The sequence below is a fragment of the Xenopus laevis genome, chromosome 3L, assembly GCF_017654675.1.
Source record: "Xenopus laevis strain J_2021 chromosome 3L, Xenopus_laevis_v10.1, whole genome shotgun sequence".
NCBI classification, from domain to species: domain Eukaryota; kingdom Metazoa; phylum Chordata; class Amphibia; order Anura; family Pipidae; genus Xenopus; species Xenopus laevis.
Genome location: NC_054375.1, coordinates 99,853,332 through 99,874,609, shown reverse-complemented (window position 1 = coordinate 99,874,609; position 21,278 = coordinate 99,853,332). Strand labels below are relative to the sequence as shown.

At 38.3% G+C, this 21,278-nt stretch overlaps 1 protein-coding gene across 2 annotated transcripts in view; it reads left to right on the top strand.

Moving 5' to 3' along the window:
* The first annotated feature begins 525 nt into the window (after positions 1 to 525).
* arid3b.L (AT-rich interaction domain 3B L homeolog) overlaps positions 526 to 21,278 on the top strand; it is a 42,740-nt gene continuing 21,987 nt past the window's right edge. The window contains exons 1-3 of one of the 2 annotated variants that reach the window (XM_018252948.2): positions 526 to 720; positions 4,778 to 5,320; positions 19,612 to 19,677. In XM_018252948.2, coding sequence (XP_018108437.1) covers positions 685 to 720; positions 4,778 to 5,320; positions 19,612 to 19,677 — 645 coding nt within the window. In that variant the 5' untranslated portion in view covers positions 526 to 684. The remainder of the gene's footprint in view (positions 721 to 4,777; positions 5,321 to 19,611; positions 19,678 to 21,278) is intronic. The other variant, XM_018252947.2, reaches the window with a different exon arrangement.

Genomic DNA, 21,278 nt, shown 5'->3' with positions numbered 1-21,278 from the left:
CGGACCGGTACAAATTATTGATACAGTGCTACGCAATATGTTGGCGCTATATAAATACATGTTAATAATAATAATTGATCTAATACGACATCACCGAGCAAGGAAGACACGGAGGGCTAATTAACCCTCCCCCCTTTTTTTTTCCTCTCTCCCCCCTCATCTTTTCTTTCTCTCTCCTTTCCTCTTCTAGGAACTGCTTTGACTATTAAACTTTAAGCAGCATTGGGTAGACAAATATTATGCATACGGCTTTAATGTGATACAAATGTGAGATTTCTATGTACACTTGTAAAATATTTACAATTATCTCTGTGTGCTGTATTGAAATCTCAATAAAATTACAATATGGGAGAAAAAAAAAAAAGAAACGTTAGATCATATTCCCATGTATGCAATAAACGCTTTATTCACAACGTTGTAACGACTCCATCACACTCCAAACATCGGTGGCGGAAGTAGGTGTACAAAGATGGCGGAGTTATTTGCTTCTGCGCACGTTTTTACAAGAGGACGTGCTGACGCTTGGTTGGGTATGCGGGTTGACGTCAGCTATGGGTTCGCTGTACCGGGAGGGGCCTAGGAGATCCAGGAGGTTGCGGCGAGACGGAAACGGAGGGGAAGTCGGGGTGGGCGGTGGAGCTGCAACAGGATAGCGCGGGGCCGAACGGCCTTCTGGCAGACGTGATGGTGGAGAAAGCCGGCGGCGGGAGAGAGTCAATGGTGAGGCGAAACGGAGTCAGGGTTTATAAACACACACGTACAGTGTGTATAGGGCAAAGCGTAATCGGAATCCTTGTTGTGTATTCACCCTGCCTGAAACTACACAGTGGGTACTCGCTACTGTGCGTGATAAAAACGTAAACATGTCCCTCAGTCCAACGCCCAGCTATTAGAAATAGGAGGGAAGCCTCAGAGACACGCTGGCTAAAGCTGCAGCAGCAGCCGTACAGCAATTGCAAAGCAACAAGCACAGAGCCGAGTACTAATGATCCGGCGTGGAATGTGCGCAGTCAATGAATCGTGTGCGTTTGGGAGACGGTGGGGGGAAGTGCTTGTTTGTAAAGTATCCACATATGCATTATATCCCACAATCCCATTTCACAACGACAAGGCAGGGGCTTGTTTAGCATCTTCATTCTTCACACATTTGGGCCAAGGGAAGTTTCATATTTACAAGTAACCTTTGCAGCTATTTTGCTTCCTCACTTGCACTATTGTAATCACAACTGTACAGCTTGCACTACAATAATGGTGCAAATGATTTTTGTCAGTTGAGTGGGGTGTCTCACCTGGCCCTTTAGCTGATGTGGCACTACAGTAACCAGTTGGGGGGCTGCTGGTTTAGTTCCGCTCAGGTTGGAAAGCCCTAATAAAACAAATCATCTCTAAGAAGAGACAAGGGGGCCTGCTCTGACCCCCATCCCCCAGTTAGCGACTAGCAGCATATGTTATCCAGATTAGAATATCTCCTGCTACACCACGGTGTGTGGGGATTTGTGACCTAACAATGAGGTGCCGCATGCTAAATATATAGTCATTTTAGATCATATTGGTCCATGCCTGTTTTTGTCATGATTTTAACGTACAGGCAATAGTGTCTTACACATCAACCACAGAGAGAAGTTTTAAAGGGTCCATGGGGTATATTTTGATATAATACACAAAAGCCATGAATATCTTGTAAATTATATCCTTATAAACGGTGAGTAGTGATGTCATCAGTTATAAACGGTGAGTAGTGATGTAATTTCTGTCACATGACTCACTAAAATTTGTGTATTATAATTAATAAAGTACCCCCAGTTGTAAAATATGAGGATATTAGAAGTTACCTCGGAGTTCCATGACCTGTATAAAAACACTCGGCCTTCGGCCTCGTGTTTTTATATGGTCATGAAACTCCTCGGTAACTTATAATATCCTTATATTTTACAAGAGGGGGTACTTTATTCACTATATAAACTTTATTGTGTAACCCTTTAGAAATAAAACATGCACCCTTACTTAAATTGTGACATTTAAACATAACACCTGCATTGGCACTCCTCCATATTACCAGTGCAAGGTTGGCATATGCCAGCTTTTCTTCTCCAGAAGCCCAGTACAATGTAGGTAGCCAACGTCAGCTTCTCTTACACAGGGTAATATATGTACTGCAGTTCTCTGTCTGCTCCACCATGTTGCTTGTCCACAGGATAGGGATGGGCTGATATCCTACAGTTCAAAATGCTAAGTGCCATCATCTCTTCAGAATAGCTTCAGATTGCAGCCAGTGGTGTAATGGCTGTGTGGTGCTAGTAACATTTTGGGTGGTTATTTTTTTTAAAAAGCACAAATAAGGTAATTTATGAAAGGACATTTCATTTTTAGAGGTGTGTAATGCAGTAGCAAATCATTTTTGAACTATGTATCTCCTCTTTGTTTCATCTCCATGATTCACATTTCATACATAGTAATGCTGGAGGCAAGTCAGACTTGAGTCACACACCCACACACACCTGTTAGGGTAACTTTATAAAGTATTTAGTCTGGCGTTAATGCATCAGTATGTCAGGAAAATTTGCACTTTGAGTCAACCATTGCAATTGTCTCACAGTGGTGAATAGTTTGTGGCTTTACAAAGCTGTGGTTGAAGGGGTTTTGTGAACGTATTAGAATTTTAAGATTGCTTTTGTTTGTTTTTTTCTGACTGTTATGAGTGATTAACTACTCTAGCAACCAAGGTAGCATGTTAGAAATCAAAATGGAAAATGAATAAGTATAGGGCCTGAAAGCAAAGATAATACATAAAACTGATGCCCCACAGTTAGAGCATTTGCCCGTTTCCAAGGTCTGAATAAATAAAATAAAAAAAGCCATTAAAAATGTGTTACAATTTGTTAACTTAAAGTTAATAAAAATATAACTTCCCCCTTTTTGGCTTATACATTATACAGTACAAGTTGTATGCCAAAAAATTAGTTTAATTCAGCATGGGTCTCTCTGTACAGGTCTGTTTTGTTAATGTCTGCGTTAGAACTGCCTTCAGAGCTTAATGGTGTATTAGCCATTTACCTTTTACTTTGTGAACTGGCCATTCTAGTCAGCAGAGGACATTTGATATGACATCATGTGGGCCTAAGGCTTGTGATTACAGTCTGTTACATTTACATTTAAAGGGATGACAGTGGCCTGCAACATTCCTCCCCCCATTTACCATTTATTACACCTGTAAGGATAATGGCACATGTTAGGATTTTGTTGGCAAGGGACAAAGTACACAGAATCTCTCCCCAATGCATTAAATTGCAATTGCCTGCAATCGTGGGTGCAGCTGTGTATCAGATGTTTGTCCCTTGGAAATGCTGACTGACACCTTTCTGAGCAACAATTGCCTGTCATGGGACTGCACCCGAGAATTCAGGCAGTAGCTGTTCAATCACGGTTATTCCGAGCATTTATTTTCATTCACCAGCAGAGATATTAATTGCATGGGCAACAAAAGCCCTTAATATTATTTTGCAGTTTTGCTAAATAGTTCTGTGGGCAGATGACAACTCACTTTAAATTTCCCCCTGCTGGTTTGACTGGCATTTAGCCGCTCTAGGATTTGCATGCCAGTTGATAATTCCAAATGTTTTTTGGACACCCACCTACTGTTAATCACTTTAGAGCTCCGTGACTCACTCTGTGTGCTATTGCTTTAAAGAAGATGTTCTACAAGGACTGTGTATTGTATTAGTGTCTCTATTTTAAAACAACATAGGAGGGAGAGGCACATATATATTTAATTTTTTTCCCCCACCTGGCTCAATTTTGGAAATTATTTTCTGTTTTTTTCCATAAAAATATAGTTATAAATCCCAGTTGCTAAATAATTTGTCGTTATTAAAGCTCTTAGTGTAACTGAGCAAATAGTTTCCTCCCCCATTGCTGCAGGAACCAGTGTACAGTGCATTTTGTCTAGTGTCACACAGGTGGAGGTTGCTGCTGTATTGCAAATACTGTCAGTATATTGTTTATTCAGGGGGTGACCACCAGTGTCTCCTTCATTGGGAATTGAAAGAGTTAATCGCTTGTCTCACATTTTTTTTGCTGGCCTATTGCTGTAAAGACAGAAGGGCCTGTATATTCTCAGCTGTCACTCTTTTGTTTCTTGCCCTCTGGGAGGGCACATTATTCTTCAGGGACTTAATTGCAGTGAAAGAGTAACCGTTGTGACATTAACATTAAAGAAAAAAATTCGTTTACCAGCACTAAGCAAATTTGCACCTGAGCAGTAACCCATAGCAACCACTCATTGATTGCCTTGATGCAGCCTGCTGCAGGTAGAACAATGGGAGGGAGCGTCTGATTGTCCCAGTGTTGGTAGATGAGCCCCATTTAATTTCTTTTAACCTATGCAAACAATATTAGGGAACATTTACTTGTTGACCTATGACACACAGAGCTTTTTGACTGTTGCCAATTTCCCCGGTGTATTCTAAGACATTGGCAGCATTGGAGAGGAAACAAGGGATGTTTTGTCTCTGTAGCTGAGATTAATTGCGGGTGACAAAACATTCTGCCATTGCCCTTAGAGTTTCCTCTGATATCTTTGGTAGTTAAAACCAGAAAGATTATTTCTATTTGAAATAATCTGCCTGCTACTTACACATGCTCTTTAATAGTCAAACAACTCTATCCATAAATCTCAGTATATTATCTCAATCTTCTCTACCTGTACTGTGGATATGTGTAATGTTTTGTTTTGCAGTATTCTATTATGAAGTTTTACTTTTTCTTTCCTTTTTGACAGCCCTCTTTAATTCCCAGTGGGTTGAATCCTGCTCTGTCCAGCAGTTCCCACATGCATCCAAAGCAGGGCATGAAACTGGAAGCTGTGATGGAGCAGCTCCAAAAACAGCAACTGCAAGCTGCCCGAAGTATGGAGGAGCGTGAGAGACAAATCAGAGAAACCCAACGCTTATATGCACAACAACTGGCATCCCAACATGCAATGAAATCTATACCAGGCCCTTCTCCAAACTCGTTGGGTAGGACACGACTGCCAGTAGGACCATCCCATAGTGCTAGTGATCCTGAAGATGATGATGAAATGGATGGAGATTTGAGTGAGGAAGGTGACTCGTATGAGGAGAGGGAAGAAAATAGGGAGACACATGGTACCACACTGGCACAGAAATACCTCCAAGCTCAACGAGAGCTCCAGGGCCTAAGTGTTCCTAATCGACAAGGAGTTCAGAGTCATCGACCTCTAACAGTAAAAGAGGAGCCTGCTGAGGAAAGTGCTTCTCCTGCTAATCTCAGCAAGCAAAACTCAGAAGAACAAATTAAACAGGTAAAACTTCCAAACATTTTTCTTGCCACCAAAAAGTTATTATTGGAGTTATTGTAGTCTCTTCATTTCTCATAAAACATGGTATTTCAGTGGTTTATTTAGCATAGTTATACAAATGTGGTTTATCATCACATCTATAAATGACTTTATGCTTTTTGTTGGCTGCAATAAGGGCACATGACCACTTTCCTACCAAACTATAGCTTGAATGGGGGTGGAATTTGTTTTATATGTGGGACCAAGACGTGCCCCATTGTATGAGCAGTTGTTGGTCTAGAAGCCTTTGTCCCCCACTTTGTTGTTAAATTCCCCTAAATGTGCATTTGCTGAATGTTACAAGAGTGTCAATTTGACCATTCTAATGACACTTGCTGGGAATGTTCCTGACACATCTCTGTCTTGAGCAGAGCAAAATGGTTAGCCAGTTGTGGATTATTGCAAACATCTCATGACCTTTTATACTTATGAGGTCTTGGTGGTCACATTTGATAGCCTGCTAGACCTTCTGGATCAGTGTTTCTGTATGTAAGATAAATCTGGTCTGCCGGTGCCTTCATTTGAGGTTATTGTGGGGCACTTTTCAGCCTAGTGCTTTTTGGTCCATCTGAAAAAGATTACACACCTCATGCTGTGGCTCCCATTTACGTGAATGGTAATCTCAGAAAATTTTAGATACATTGAGGCAGATTTGCTTAAGGGCGAAGTGGGCTTTTCTAGCTAAAATTCACCAAAAAGACAATTTGCAGGGACATCGCTAATTTACTAAAAGGCGAAGTGGACAATTATCTAGCAAAGTTTTGTGCTGGTTCGCCCGGCAAATATTTGCTCAACCCTAAATTTAGGGTCTGTTTCACCAGGTTATACCTGGTTAATTGAAAAGATGAAGCTATATCCTCAACATTATTATGTCTGTGACATCACATCCTTTATGCCAAAAAGTCATTAAAAAAGACAAAACACTGGAGTTTTCATATTTTAATATCGGATTATGTTTAAAACTGTTAAATGTTTTTTAAACCATTGGAAGCTCATGTCTAGGACAATAGAAGATCTCTTTTGTGTTTATTTTGCTTACTTGGACATTTTTAATAAAAAGTAATTTCACTAACGATACTTAATAAAGACAAATATATGACCTATATGTACCAGTCATATTTAAATTGATGCAACCGTAAGTATGTTAACAAACTTTCACTAGGAAGAAAATAACGCTAAAGAAAATACACTTAGAAATGTTTGCGATGACAAACTTTTGTCAGCATGCATCTGCTGAGACAAAACTTTGCATTTTGATAAATGCGTGTATTCACTGCAAAATAACATCTGACGAAGTTGTGCGAAGTCCTGAAGCGAAAATTCACCCTTAGTAAATTTGCCCCAGTGGCTCTTCGGTCTGAAAATTCTCTCTACCAGAAATGTGGCAGTTATAATTTTTAAAGTAAACGACCGAATGAGGTAGTATAAACAAAATAATAAAAAAAAAAAATGTAAAAATACACTGATTCCTTTGAAATCTGTTAAAAAATATAACCTGAGCTCCTTGGCAAAGTGAGATCTCTGGGAGACCACAAATTACAGCTCTTCATGGTGGGTACTTTGCTTCACTTTAAAGCAGAGTAACAACAAAAAATATAGGGTAATATATATAATATATAGGACAAATAAATATAATAGCCAAGGGATAGGGATTGTCTGACTGCAATTCACATTACATCATCCAATTGTAATTACATTCTCTTGTCTCTTAAAAAAAACTTTAAGGGCTTTAAATGTGGTAATTAATGATCTTTCTTGGAGCTACAGGTTGTATTAAGTGTCACAGTGGTGACATATGTCACTTGTGTAACATTATCCTAACTAAACATTGGACTTCTACAACAGCAGCATCTTTAAATGGGTATGCATAGTCTTCTAAAAGCCTTTGCGTGAGTATCTGTTCTCTCACCTTGTCTGTTCTGAAATGTTTTAAAACATGGCACTTTCTCAATAGAATAGCGTGATTTACAACTGTGTCTTTACTGGCCAGTAACAAGCCATTGTCAAAGGAATCCACCACTACCCCCTGTTTCATGAATGTGAAATACAGAAGCGGAGCCATGGAAAACTAAGGTTTTGGAATTCCACACACTTCAAAATCCAGTTCCTTAGCTGTAGACATTTGTATTCATTGCAGAGCACATTTATGCAGTATAAAATAGTTGTATAAAGCTGATTTTCAGATATTTTCTTGGAGGGACAAAGATAAATTCTTATGGATGATGTGATCCTTTCGTAATTTTGTCTGGTTCCACTTCAGAGTCAGGGCCCCGCCAGACCTGCAGACTTACACAATTTGAAAATAGGACTCAGGAGAACCAAGAAAGTAGTTCAGTGATTCATTTTATTCATACAGTGCACGACATGTTTCGAGCCAACTAGCTCTTCCTCAGGTGCTTATACAAAAATGACAGTTTTTGAATAGGGTTTAAATACCATGAGAAAGCCATAATGTTTTAGTGGACGCCTTTTGCCAAATAAGTAAATATTAGCTAAGCATCAGAATCTTTTCTCAAACTAACAATCCTGATAAGCCCTTGTAATTGACATTTTGAGGGATAAAATTAGTTGCCCCTGTTTTTTTTTGTTTTTTTTGTAAAATCAAGCCGATAATTTCAAAAACAGAACACTGCTTTCTGTGGCATGTGCAGTCTGAACACCACAAACAGCCTGTCACTGCTTCCCATAGCAAAGCATTTTACATGTGAGTGACAGGTGGCCTCAAGTGCATTTCTGAGACCTGTCCTAAGAGCATTTTCCATGTTTGGGAAGCAGTGACAGACAATTGTCCATTGCTGTTTGCGGGATCAAACTGTGCAATAGGCCTTGTCTCTAATCAGTGCTCTAAACCTGTGTATCAAGTTGGACAGGTTCTATGTCAACTTGTGACATAAAACTGCCTTAGTGGTCACATTCCCTGTGGCTTGAGTCTTGTGGGGGAAGTGATCTCAGATGCCTTGTTTAACTGAGAGCATTTCCCATATTATTATTAGTTTTTGGTATTTATATAGCACAGCAAAGCTTATTCATTCACTGGAGTCCCTGCCCCACTGGAGCTTACAATCTAATGGCTGCCCCCCATGGCTACACAGCTTGTTTATAAAAACTATAATTGTGTTCATGAAGCAAATACACCAGTTTTAGCAGAGCACAATTACATTATATTGTCTTTCCTTTTCAACACTTTTCAATGTGTTGGTGTTACTGTCCCTTTAAAGGACCAGTAATATCAAAAAATGAAATTGTTTTAAAGTAATAAAAATATAATGCAGTAAAACTGCTGTGTTTGCTTCAGAAAGACTACTATTGTTTATATAAATATGCTGCTGTGTAGCAATGGGGGCAGCCATTCAAAGGAGCAATAGCTCAAGTTACACAGCAGATAACAGATAAGCTCTGTAGAACATAATGTTATCTGTTGTCCATTACTTATCCTGTGCCATTTAGCCTTTTTTCAATTTCCGCCATTGCTACAAAGCAGCTTGTTTATATGAACTATAGTAGTGTTTCTGAAGCAAACAGATCAGTTTTATCAGTGCAGGGCACCAGTACATGATATTTTCTTTACTTTAAAACACTTTAATTTTTTGGTGTTACTGGTCCTTTAAGGTGTATACATTTTTTTTAACTTGAAGCATTGGTCGTAGTGTGATTTACAAAGAAACTGGTTGTCATGTAGCATATTCAGTAAACAAAAAACTGTTCTAATTCACCCTCTTTCACAGTAAGGTTTTAGGTGAAACCTTGACTGAATGAGATCCTGACTTCTTTAAATTAAAGCTGTGTTGTAAACATCTTACTAAGGACATTATGTATTATAGTATTTCAGAGGAGCTAATCCTTTTAGGAAGACTTACATTGAATGGGTTAAATGCGTTAAGCCTTCTGTCTCCTCTTACAACCTGCCACATGTTGGATATGGTGACTCCCGTCTTCATTAAACCAATTGAAGGACCAGTTTAGCTTGACCCACTGGCCATTTACTTGTCTTTTTCATGTATGTAATTTCATCTTGTATTTAATATATATTTGAAATTCCTACGTGGGCAGTCACTTTTTCATTATAGGAAAGCCCTTATGCACTGATTTGGGTGTTTTATGTAAAGCGCTCTGTATGCTAATATATTTGCTCACAAAACATTAATGCATGTATAGCTTAATGTTTTAGAGAAAAAAATGCATATGAAATTGATTAGCAGTATTGTTTAGATTACATAGGAACATAAATAAATTTTTTCAGTAGACCTAGACCCATAGGCTCTAGTTACCTGCATGAAACTGACACAATCGGTGCAGGCGTTATGTCAGGTGGGTAGGTAGGAGGTAGGTAAAGATATCACAAAGGTAGCATTTAACAGTACAGGAATGGGATATGTTACCCCCCCCCCCAAATAAAATGGGAGGCAATTTTCCATAGACTTTATTTTAATCACATAATTCAATTGTTTTTAAATGATTTCCTTTTTCTTTGTTATAATAAAACAGTAGCTTGTAAGTCATCCCAACTAAGCTCTAATTAATTGTTATTGGAAGTAAAACAATCTTTGTGTGTTTAATTCATGTTTAAGTGATTTTTGTGGAGGCTTATTGTATGGAGATCCAAATTACGAAAAGACCCCTTACCTGGAAAACCCAATGTCTCTAGCGTTTTGCATAACAGGAGCCTTTACTAAAGTAGACACAACCCATGACCTGCTCACCCTCATCATTTAGTACCCATAAAGTTGCATCTGTGTAAAACCGTTTTTTCCCCTATACAATTTTTAAAGAATTATTTGCTGTGTTATGGGTGTTAAAGGGGAACTCTGGCTTCCAAACCAAAATTTGATTGAGGCCCACATAACACAGAAACCCCTAATATATCCATCACAATTACATGTTTCTTCAAAAAGTATGAATAAATGGTATTTTCTATGCTGCAATCCAACTGTTTCTGCATCTCTTTCTGCATCATTTGAAATCCTGGCAGGGAAGGAGGGACTAAACAACTTCTCCACAATTTACATCCATCATGCAGGAACTACATAACCCACAATGCATTGCACTGTGATGTTCCTTTCCTTATTGAAATCACATGTGCAGGGAATTGTGGGGTTTGTAGGATCCAGGCTGAGGACAGATGGCTGCTGATACAAAAGTAACAGTAGTCAGACAGATCAGCAGGAGAGCAGGGGGGATTGGCTTAGAGAACTGTTCCAAACCATTAAAAATCATGAATTTTTTTTATTTTTAGTTGATGTATATTGTAAAGTTGCTTCAAGTTATGTTTAAGCATAAGTTATGTTTGTGTGGAGTTCCCCTTTAAAGTAACTTTTAGCATGATGTAGACCGTTGTATTCTGAGACAATTTGCAATTGGTGTTCATTTTGTATTTGCCATTCTTGAAATAATTATCCTTTTGTTTAGCAGTTCTCCAGAATTTAAGCAGCTATCTGCTTGCTAGGGTTCAGTTTAACCTAGGAACAGGCAGTGGTTTGAAAGAAACATAAGTAATTCAAAGTAGCAATAACCATAAAATTGTATCCTCACAGAACATTAGTTTTTTAGCTGTTGGGGTCAGTGGCCCCCATTTGAAAGCAGGAAAGAGTCAGAAGAGTAAGGCAAATAATTCATAAACTGTAATGAAAAATATGAAGGCCAATTGAAAAGTTGCTAAGAATAGGCCAGTTAATCTATGTTCTTCTAAAGCACTGTTTTAGAAGAAAAAACATGCATGTGTTTAAAATCATTAGAGGAACATTTAATGACTAGGTTTTTATGTTAAATTTAGTTTATTTATGTTACATTTCTTTGCTGCCCTCACTTTTTATTTAATCTGATTTAATGTTCCAGAGCATGACTTTAAACAGTATGTCTAGTGTAACTCAAAACTATGCAAACCAAATTGTGATCATAGGGGGACTCAACAACATATAATGTGGCAAAAAGTGGAGGAGCCTACTAGTGATGTGCGGGTCAGGGTTTTCCTAACCTGCCCTGCTCCAGCCCACACCCACGCTTCCAGGGTCCTTTTATAGACCCGAACCGTCCGCCGATGACATCACAAAAGGGGCGGGGCGAGCAGATGTGAGACTATAAAACCGGAAGTCAGAAGCCGGCATTTGAAGGTGGCGGGCGGGGAGAGCAGGAGAAGAGCTCAACCCACACCCGCCCGCCACCCGCGAGGAGCAGTGTGAGGTCGACCTGAACCCGCCCTACCCGCGGGTATCGGGTCAGCCCGCACATCACTAGAGCCTACGTAGGGAAATTCACCTGGAATTCTATGCAACCTTAGTGGTTAAGTAGTTACCAGACAATACATTTGCAGAACAAAGACTTAGAAATTTATTTTAACAGCATCCCGGTTGGCAGTTACCCCCTTGTGTGGTACCACTTTCTCCCATAAGATAGGTGATATAATACATAGAGTGAGAGATATGAGGGAAATGGAATTTATGACCGCAAATATTAGGGGTCACCGGAGTAGATGGGAGAAGTTTTGGTCCAGATGGGACACCTACATAACATTAACCCATAATGTGAGTGATATCAACCCCCCAAGATGAAGATGGAAATGAGAATGAAACAGCCTGAGGTGAAACATAACAGATCTACTGATTTCTCCCTCCCAAGGGCACATCCCCTATACTTCCTCCCTCCCCTTCTTTTGGGGTTTGTTGTATGAATGTTTTATGTTTAAAACTAAAATGATATGCAAAATTGAAACACAAGTCCACACCAAGATATGTTTGAGATTTGATCTCATTTGTTTATCACAGTATAACCATTCACAGCGCGCTGATACCAATACTGTATATCTATGCATAAGTGTTGATATTCGTATAACATGTTATTTTGATGTCATTTACACAATTGACACCTATGTGAACTTGAAAAAGAATAGAAAAAACTCAATAAAAAAGTTACAAAAATAAAACTATGCAAACCAATTGAATCTGTTCTGAATATGTCATTATTTTATGGGATTTTGACCAACTAGTGATCTAAGCAACTAAGTGGCAAATTAAATGTAGTGTTAAATAAATGGTTATGTGAAAAATTGTTGGGAGGACTTGCACCAGACACCACCTTTTTTGTAGAGCGAGTGGATATATTCCATCCCAGGAGAACCCCAATGCCCCTTCCTTTTAAAATGCTTGATTACTTATTCTTGTAATGGCAATCTTAGACACACCAGCTTAAAGGGGACCTGTCACCCTAAGAAACAATTCCATATTCTTTTCTGTCATGTAGTTGAGCAAAATAAACTTTACTTACACCACATTTATTATTTATATTTTATTTCTTTAAGTCTTGGAATTATACAATTACAGCAAGCAGGCAGGAGCCATTTTGTGGCAATTTGTTTTGGTCTTAATGCCCTACACAATTAAAGTGTATGTAGGGGGAAGGGGTCATGTGACGAGGGCAGTTACATTTAGGAAGTGCTAAATGGAAAGTGAGCACGTTAAGAACCCCTATTCACTGTAATGGTCCGACAGAATGTTTCCAGACAGTTCAAAAGAGAGGGTTCCTTTTACAGCTTTTAAGAGGTGACTAGGAAGCCCATGTTGCATAGAATAGAATGCTGCATGTGATCTGGGCTGCACATCCAGGATTGAGACACAAACAAACAAAGCAAGGGAAGTCCTAAGCATCTCCTAGGGACAGAAGGGCCTGCCTTGGAGACCCACATCATGTGTAGCTGAAGGCATATTATTACATGGGAGAGATATGCAAAGAAGCAAGAGGTTTGTTGGTAAGGATCAAACATTGACATTGTTAGTACAAAATAAAAAATAACGGAAAGGTTTATTATTTTTTTAATCAAAACCGGCAAAAAGTATGCTCAGCGCAAGCCCTATTCATTGAATTCATGTGGAACAACACAGACTGTTTGTTTGGACACTAAACATTTGAACCTGTCTTTTGGGTAGTAAAGATTTGTGTCTATAGGTAACATTTTGGTCATTCTACCAACTGTAACCTCTTGGGTTAAAAGCCCTCTGGCTCCATATGTCAGTTTTGTGTTTGTTTCATTGTGATTGATTGTCTTCAGTTGTTATCTCCGCCAACCCCTGCCTCTGGATCTGAAATAGTACTGTTACTAGTGTTGTTACTAAAAGGAGCAGCTGTAATCAAAACCTTTTTACAGGCTGTAGGGGTTTTTTTTTTTCTTTATTCTCCTCCTTTTACAACATGGGATTTAACCCTTTCAGTGCGGGGGGCTGGTTTTGTCGAATGCTGCTTTGTAAGATGTAAACAAATCTGCATTTTAGATCAAACATCTGTCCATGGAAAGTATTTTGCAGTCACTTTTTTTTTTTTTTTTATGTAGTGAAAGAAATTGTAATTGTAACCAAATTTCCAATATACAATAATTAAAGGGACAGTATACTCCCTTCCAAACGTGAGTTCAATGAAAAGGGCCTGTGCAGAATGTACTTTTCCCCTATTGTTTCATATTGTATTCAGTGCATCTGTGCTAGGAGATGAGGTGACCAATATCTGCAAAAGGACTTGGAAAGCGATTGTCTCCTCTATCAGCCAAGATGGAGAATTTTTATCGGCCTCAAACATCGGCAAAGGGATACTTCTGAATTGTCTGATAGAGGTAGAATTCTATTTTTCCTGTATATCTGACAATCCAATTTGTTACCTCCGACTTGGGCTCCTCTGTTTTGAGAGGAAGATTGAGTATTGTCTCGGTGAGGCCTTTGTTTTGTTGTTGTATTTGTCTTGCTTCATATTTCTTTGACTGTCCTTGCCTACAGTAATGCTGTACTGACCAGTTATAGTTTTAGAAAATGATGTATTTTGCAGGGCTTCTCTTGCTGAGTAAAACATTAGTGCTCCTATGTCCTATGTGATGCTTTGTTTATAAATTAATCATATGTAAATCCACCCTAGCATTTCATCATTTCGTCATTAAAGTTTGATGAAACTGGGAGGTCTGGGAATTAGGTTACCTAGTCGTAGTGATCATGGCAGTTTCCAGTGCTATAATAAGCATAAATATGAAGATAACAATGCTCTCTATGCAGAACAATTTGAGGCAATTTGTTATACTAATCATAAGTACAAAACAAGGTTAATGAGGAACTGGTTTTGGTATAAACAGTGTAGTGGGTGCGTAATTTTTATATATATATATATATATATATATATATATATATATATATATATATATATATATAATAGGCGGGGGTGCAATGAGGGTGTGACCACAAAATACATATATATTTGTCTATATATATTTGTATATATATCGCTGACAGATTTCACCTGCTCTAACTGCCTGTTTTTTTTACAACCAGACAAAAATGTTCGCTTGAGCAATAATACATTGTTAAAAAGAAAATAAATTGTGATAGTTGCTACGTCATGATTTGGCATTGCCTGGAACGCGAGCCTTGGATCATATTAGACTTTGTATATTAAAGTTGTGCTTTCTTTTATGCATAAAGAAACAGTAACACAAAAAAACGAAAGCGTTTTAAAGTAATGCAAATATAATGTACTGTTGTGTTGCACTGGTTAAACGGGTGAATTTGCTTCAGAAACACTATTATAGTTTATATAAACAAGCTACTGTGTAGCCATGGGGGGCAGCCATTCAAACTGAAAAAGGAGAAAAAAAGACAGTATACACAGCAGATAAACCTAAGCTCTGTATTATACAATGGGATTCTTCAGAATGTATCAGTTATCTTCTATGTATCGTGTGTTTGAATGGCTGTCTCCATGGCTATATAATAGCTTTTTTTATATAAACCAAACAAACACACCAGTTTTACCATTTATTTAAAATGTGTTCATTTTTTGGTGTTACCATTCCTTTGAAGGAGAAATAAACTCTAGCCCATCCTCACTGCTACCTCCCGGCACTTTTAAATAGAATAGCTGTTGAAGGGAGTGGGCTAAGAATGGGTTAGTGTTCAGCTCTCTTAAATTTTTGACCCAATGAGGATAGTTATATGCACATCAAAGAAAGGAGTAGGGGCTTATGCTTTGCATATGGCCCACAAGGTGCAAAAGGAAGAACCTTTAGGTGCAACTAGTTAGGCTTGCCCTTTTCTCCAGTAATTATATAGTGAATAAAGAACCCCCTATTGTAAAATATAAGGATATCACAGAGGAGTTCCATGACCATATAAAAGCACGAGACCGAAGGCAGAATGTTTTTATACAAATCATGGAACTCCAAGGTGACTTCTAATATCCTATTTTGCTGCAGGGGGTATTCATTATTTATTATAATACACAAGTTTAAGTGAGTCATGTGACAAAAATTACATCACTTCTCACGTTTATAGCTCATTACTAGTCACCGTTTATAAGGATATAATTTACAAGATATTCATGGCTTTTGTGCATTATAATCGCTTACCTGATTACCACCGAAACAGTGCTCCTGTTTACTAAAATCTAGGGATGCACCGAATCCTGGATTCGGCCAAATCCTTCTGTCCAGCCGAACCAAATCCTAATTTGCATATGCAAATTAGGATTCGGTTTTCGGCCGAATCTTTCATGATTGATTCGGGGGTTCGGCCGAATCCAAAATAGTGGATTCAGTGCATCCCTACTAAAATCTGGAGAGACCTGTTGCCATCTTCGTTTTCTTCCATCCTATCTTAGTTCCAGGCAGATGGCTTGCACAGTCCCAGAAAAATGGAGCCAAAAGCAGATTGTGTCAAATGAGCTTCTACAGAAATGCCCTGGGCTTGGTGTTTGGAGTTTTTAGTGTGATCCTCTTGCTTGGTGGCAGGCTAAAGTCCAGCTAGGTGCAAAGCTCTGTATATATTGATGTTACCGCATTTTGTCAAGCCCAAATACCAGGTGGAGATGTATTTATGCCTGCCTTAGATGTAAGAGATGTTGCAAATACTTTACCACTATAGTTAAAGGAAAGCACTAGCCTGCTGTTTAGTGGAATTCTGGAGGTCTGCATGTTCAAGCAGTAGTTGTTTATGTACCATGAATAATGTAAATTCCATACACCATAATGGAAAGTGAATTGAGACTTTATAGCTGATCTGCAGAACTTAACTCAGCAGCTTTCTTCAAATTTTCCCATGTAATGGTCAAGGAAAAAGAACCAACAAACATTCAGTATTTGTATTTTATTATTATTACAGGTCCATAAAAAACCTGAGAGTCATAAAAGAGAACTTTTGTGGGCCACATCTGGCCTGAGGGCATCAAGTTGTTGAATCACTCTGCTGCACAGTACTAACTGGTTTGCATGTGGTTGTTTTTTTGGAACTTGCTATTTATTGAGGGTTTCGACAAGCTGGTGATTATGGCTGTACAAACAAGCCTCTTGCATTGACACACTGTGGCCTGTATAAACAATGGAATCCGTTTGGCCTCTTATAGGGTTTAGTCCGTTAATTACTACACGTAAATGTAAGATTTATAATTACCAACAGGAGGTTTGAGGCTAACATTCTGTGGTGGGGGGTTGGGAGCGCTCCAGGCATTTGAAATTGCATTTAAACCGCAATACCAGGTGGTTTGGTGTTAATCCCAGCTGCTTTTTTTATTCTCTTCTATGTTTTACACTCTTTACTATGCAACTGTAATTTTGTTTTCTAGAAGAAAAAAAAATCCAGATTTTTTTTTTTTATAGAAAAACAATTCTCTGCTTTGGAAACCATAGTTAAGTTGATGCATAAGAGCATATGTGGTTTACTATTTGTGGCTGGTTTTTACAATATGGTTTTTTACCAGTATAAGATAGCAATATAAGTTATATGTTCCTGAAAAGTAAAATGTGAAATAAACATTTAACGCTTGCATCTATATACCTACATAATGAGGAGTGACTTTGCAAATAGTTCTTTTCAGTTGGGAGGAAATGTAAATGTTCTTGACCCAAGTCTAGACTGCTCTATAAGGTAGTCTAGTGTAGCCTACAAACAAATCCGTAAGGTCAAGAATTTATTACAGTATATGCAATTCTTCAGGTTACACTACTCTCAACATTATCAAATCTATACAAGATCCAGACTGGTTTATGGCCAGTTGTTTTAAAACCAATAAACGTCTACTTTTTATATATGATTATTAGTAAGAATGTGAAGCCCTCCGTCAACTTTGCAAATTTAATGCATCACTGTTCTCACTCTGAAAATTCAGGCTTGTTCATAAAAAATCTCATATCCGTAATCATCCCACATGGTCATCTATCATGGTATTTCCCTGATCAGAGATTACCCGGATTGGGGTAAAATTAACATTATAGCTCTGTTCGCAAATGTCAAAAAATCCTAACAAACTGGACAGCAAATGGTTCTTTCGTAAAATGACGATAATGTTTAAAATTTTATATTTATTACAAGTATTGCCTGTATACCTGCCCACCAAATGTATACACAGATTACAAAATGCCATTTCTAAATTTGTATGGGTACAAATAATCCATGTTTTAAAATGTCAATTACGGTATTGAGGGAAGATGAAGGGAGGAGTAGGCTTTCCTGATTGTAAAATATATTATGAAGTAGCTGCATTGAGTAGAGTCTCAAGATTGGTCTCACAATATACAGGATAAGCATCCTCCAAAAGCATAAATGGTGCTTAATTTGTAAGGCCCATCCTCTGGTGGCCTGTACTGTTAACCTGTGATCAGGGTAATAAAGCCAATAAATATTTCTATACCCCATTATCCCAATACCCATAATAGACTACCTGGATTTTCTCTGATGGCATATAAATACATATAGAAATTGGCAATAGGTAATAATACTTTGGGCATCGTTATAGGAACTCCCAGAATTTCACGGGTTTGAAGCTTAGAAATATCAGCAAATGGCACATTATTACTCTACCCTAGTACGGGATTAAAAACTGTGCAGAGCGCACCCATTTTGAATCTACCGTATATTTGGAGTCCTGAAGCACCAAAACATATTGTTTCAATATACAAGCTGTTAGAGCAGTGATCCCCAAACTGTGGCTCGCAAGCAACATGTTGCTCACCAACCCCTTGTATGTTGCACTCCATGGTCTCAAAGCAGGTGCTTATTATTGTACTGCAGGCCAGAAGTTTTGGTTGCATAAAAATTGGTTGTACTGCGAATTAAAGCCTCCAGTAAGCTGCCAGTCCACATAGGGGCTACCAAATAGCCAGTCACAACCCTAATTTTGCTCCCCAGGGACTTTTTTCACGTTTGCTCTTTTTAGGTTTGAATGTGGCTCATGGGTAAAAAAAAAAGGTTGGGACTCCTGTGTCAGAGCAAGATGAGCACATTTTGAACTTAGCTACTGATAATCAATGGGAAGTGTATCTAGAGAAATAAATAGCAGAAGATGACTTGTTCAAAAAACCTATAAACTTCCAGATGTGCTGGGTTGTTTGCATTCCGTAGGAGTTTTTTCAGTATAAAAAAATCTTATTTTGTTATACTGGGTAGAATTTTGTGGTACAATTTTTTTTTATCAAATGATTAGAAAATGAATTTTAGGTTTTCTTGAGCTTTTTATTGAAGATGTTGGGGCTTTTATTTTGTGTATTATTAATAGATGTGTTATTAATGGGTGTATTTTTGTGTTGAAAACAGTATTTTTATTTTTGTGCTGTTGTCTGGCTCAGAATTGACAAAATCTGTTTATTTGTGTGGGATTATTAACTTCTGTTTACCCTTAGGTTAGTAATACTTCCAAATATTAAACCTAAGTGGTATTTGCATTCTTTAGCACCTTGTAACATGTATGCAAAACGTTTGGTAAAGGGACCAGAACAAAAATTTGGGAAACTTATTCTTCAAGGCTACATGCATAGGAATTTCTTTGAAATGCAATATTTACCGTATTTATGACCAGGTTTAAGCATTGCAGCATTATAGAATGTGTGTGCAGGTTCTCTTTGACAGATGCACAACCTTAAGCAATGGGGATTTGAGCATGACTTGTTGAGATGTAGATAAATTGCAATTCACTTATTTACAGAGAGAACCAGGCCAAACTATGCATCTGATTAGTACTTTAAACTTCTTAGGACAGTGACAGGTTAAGATTCGGGGTGAATGTAAATCGCCGGCGGGATGGTACTCGGATCGTTTCGTTTTCCAAAGTTTCCTCGTGAGGTGATTTACATTCTAGCTAGTGGAAGGCAGTTCGGGGAGATTAGTCGCCCGAAGAAGGAGATTTGTCGCTGGGTGACTAATCTCCCCGAATCTAAGCGTGTGACACTTTTAATTTCACTAAAAATAACATTCACGGAAGACCATGGTACCAATGCTAATGATCTTTTCCTTGTGTTTATTCAGGAAAACTCTTCGTGGTGTGAAGATCCCGATGGCCGGAGCAGAGAAACATCAAGGGATTTTGCAAAGGTGCGAATGACTATTTTGTTTTAGTTCTAAAACCATTCACATGGGTACATTAATTTGAGTCTGGACTGCAGTTTAGATTGTATTCGGGTAAAGGCACACAGAAAGATTTGTCACTGGTCTAAAACCCACTTTCCCTGCCTCTTCCTGTGATGTCAGAGATGGGCGGGTAGGTAGGCGCTAGTATATGTGATGCCCGCATAACTGGCCAGGCAATTTTTTAATATGCGTTTACAATTTTTGAAGATGTATCTGCTTGTATGACTGATTTGGGGAGACATTCACATGCTCTGTTTTCAGTGTAGAAACCCCTTTACACAATCTTCATTCTACTATTATATGCTATGCATGTAATATGTGAATAAGCATCCAGGTTGTGGTTATGCCTACCTTTCCTTATACGTTTCGTCTTGCCCGTGTGCAGTAGAGTGAAGAGACAAACGTTAAAGGGATCCTGTCATCGGAAAACATGTTTTTTTTCAAAACACATCAGTTAATAGTGCTACTCCAGCAGAATTCTGCACTGAAATCCATTGATCAAAAGAGTAAACAGATTTTGTTATATTCAATTTTGAAATCTGACATGGGGCTAGACATTTTGTCAATTTCCCAGCTGCCCCTGGTCATGTGACTTGTGCCTGCACTTTAGGAGAGAAATGCTTTCTGGCAGGCTGCTGTTTTTCCTTCTCAATATAACTGAATGTGTCTCAGTGGGACATGGGTTTTTACTATTGAGTGCTGTTCTTAGATCTACCAGGCAGCTGTTATCTTGTGTTAGGAAGCTGTTATCTGGTTACCTTCCCATTGTTCTTTTGTTTGGCTGCTGGGGGGAAAGGGAGGGGGTGATATCACTCCAACTTGCAGTACAGCAGTAAAGAGTGATTTGATGTTTATCAGAGCACAAGTAACATGACTTGGGGCAGCTGGGAAATTGGCATGTCTAGCCCCATGTCAGATTTCAAAATTGAATAAAAAAAAATCTGTTTGCTCTTTTGAGAAATGGATTTCAGTGCAGAAAATTTTTTTTTTTCCTATGACAGTATCCCTTAAAACAAAAACCAGCCTTTTCACTCTACTGGGCATTCATTGGCTGGGACATTAAGAAACTTGGAATGAGAAGAAGCTCGACAAAAGTGTCGTGAGCCATTGTAGTTTTCTGCTAACAGGTGCCCCAGGGTATCGGGCAACTGCCTAACATTTGTCTCCCCAAGCTGCAGAACATAATTTCAAATTAAAAGCACTTTTTTTTTAAAAAAAAAATTGCTTAACTTATTGACATCGTCAAAGCTGGAGGGAGGTCAACTAGGTATGGTATTTATATGAGTTTTATTTCCACAACACATTATTCACTGCTTATTTGTTTTTGTGACTGTTGTACCCTGTACTTTTCAATGGAAAACTTGCTACGTAGTACTGAAAGCTGTCCGTTTACATTTCATTGTTACATTCCTGGTCATTCAATTCATATCAGCCCTAAATGTATTGGAGGTTGGGCGACAATCTTTCAAAAGAAAAATGTTCCCATTTGTATTTTACTAGTGACAAGACTTAAACAACCTTTTATTTTCTTTGAAGCGGTAATTCCAGTTTTAATTCGCTAGCCA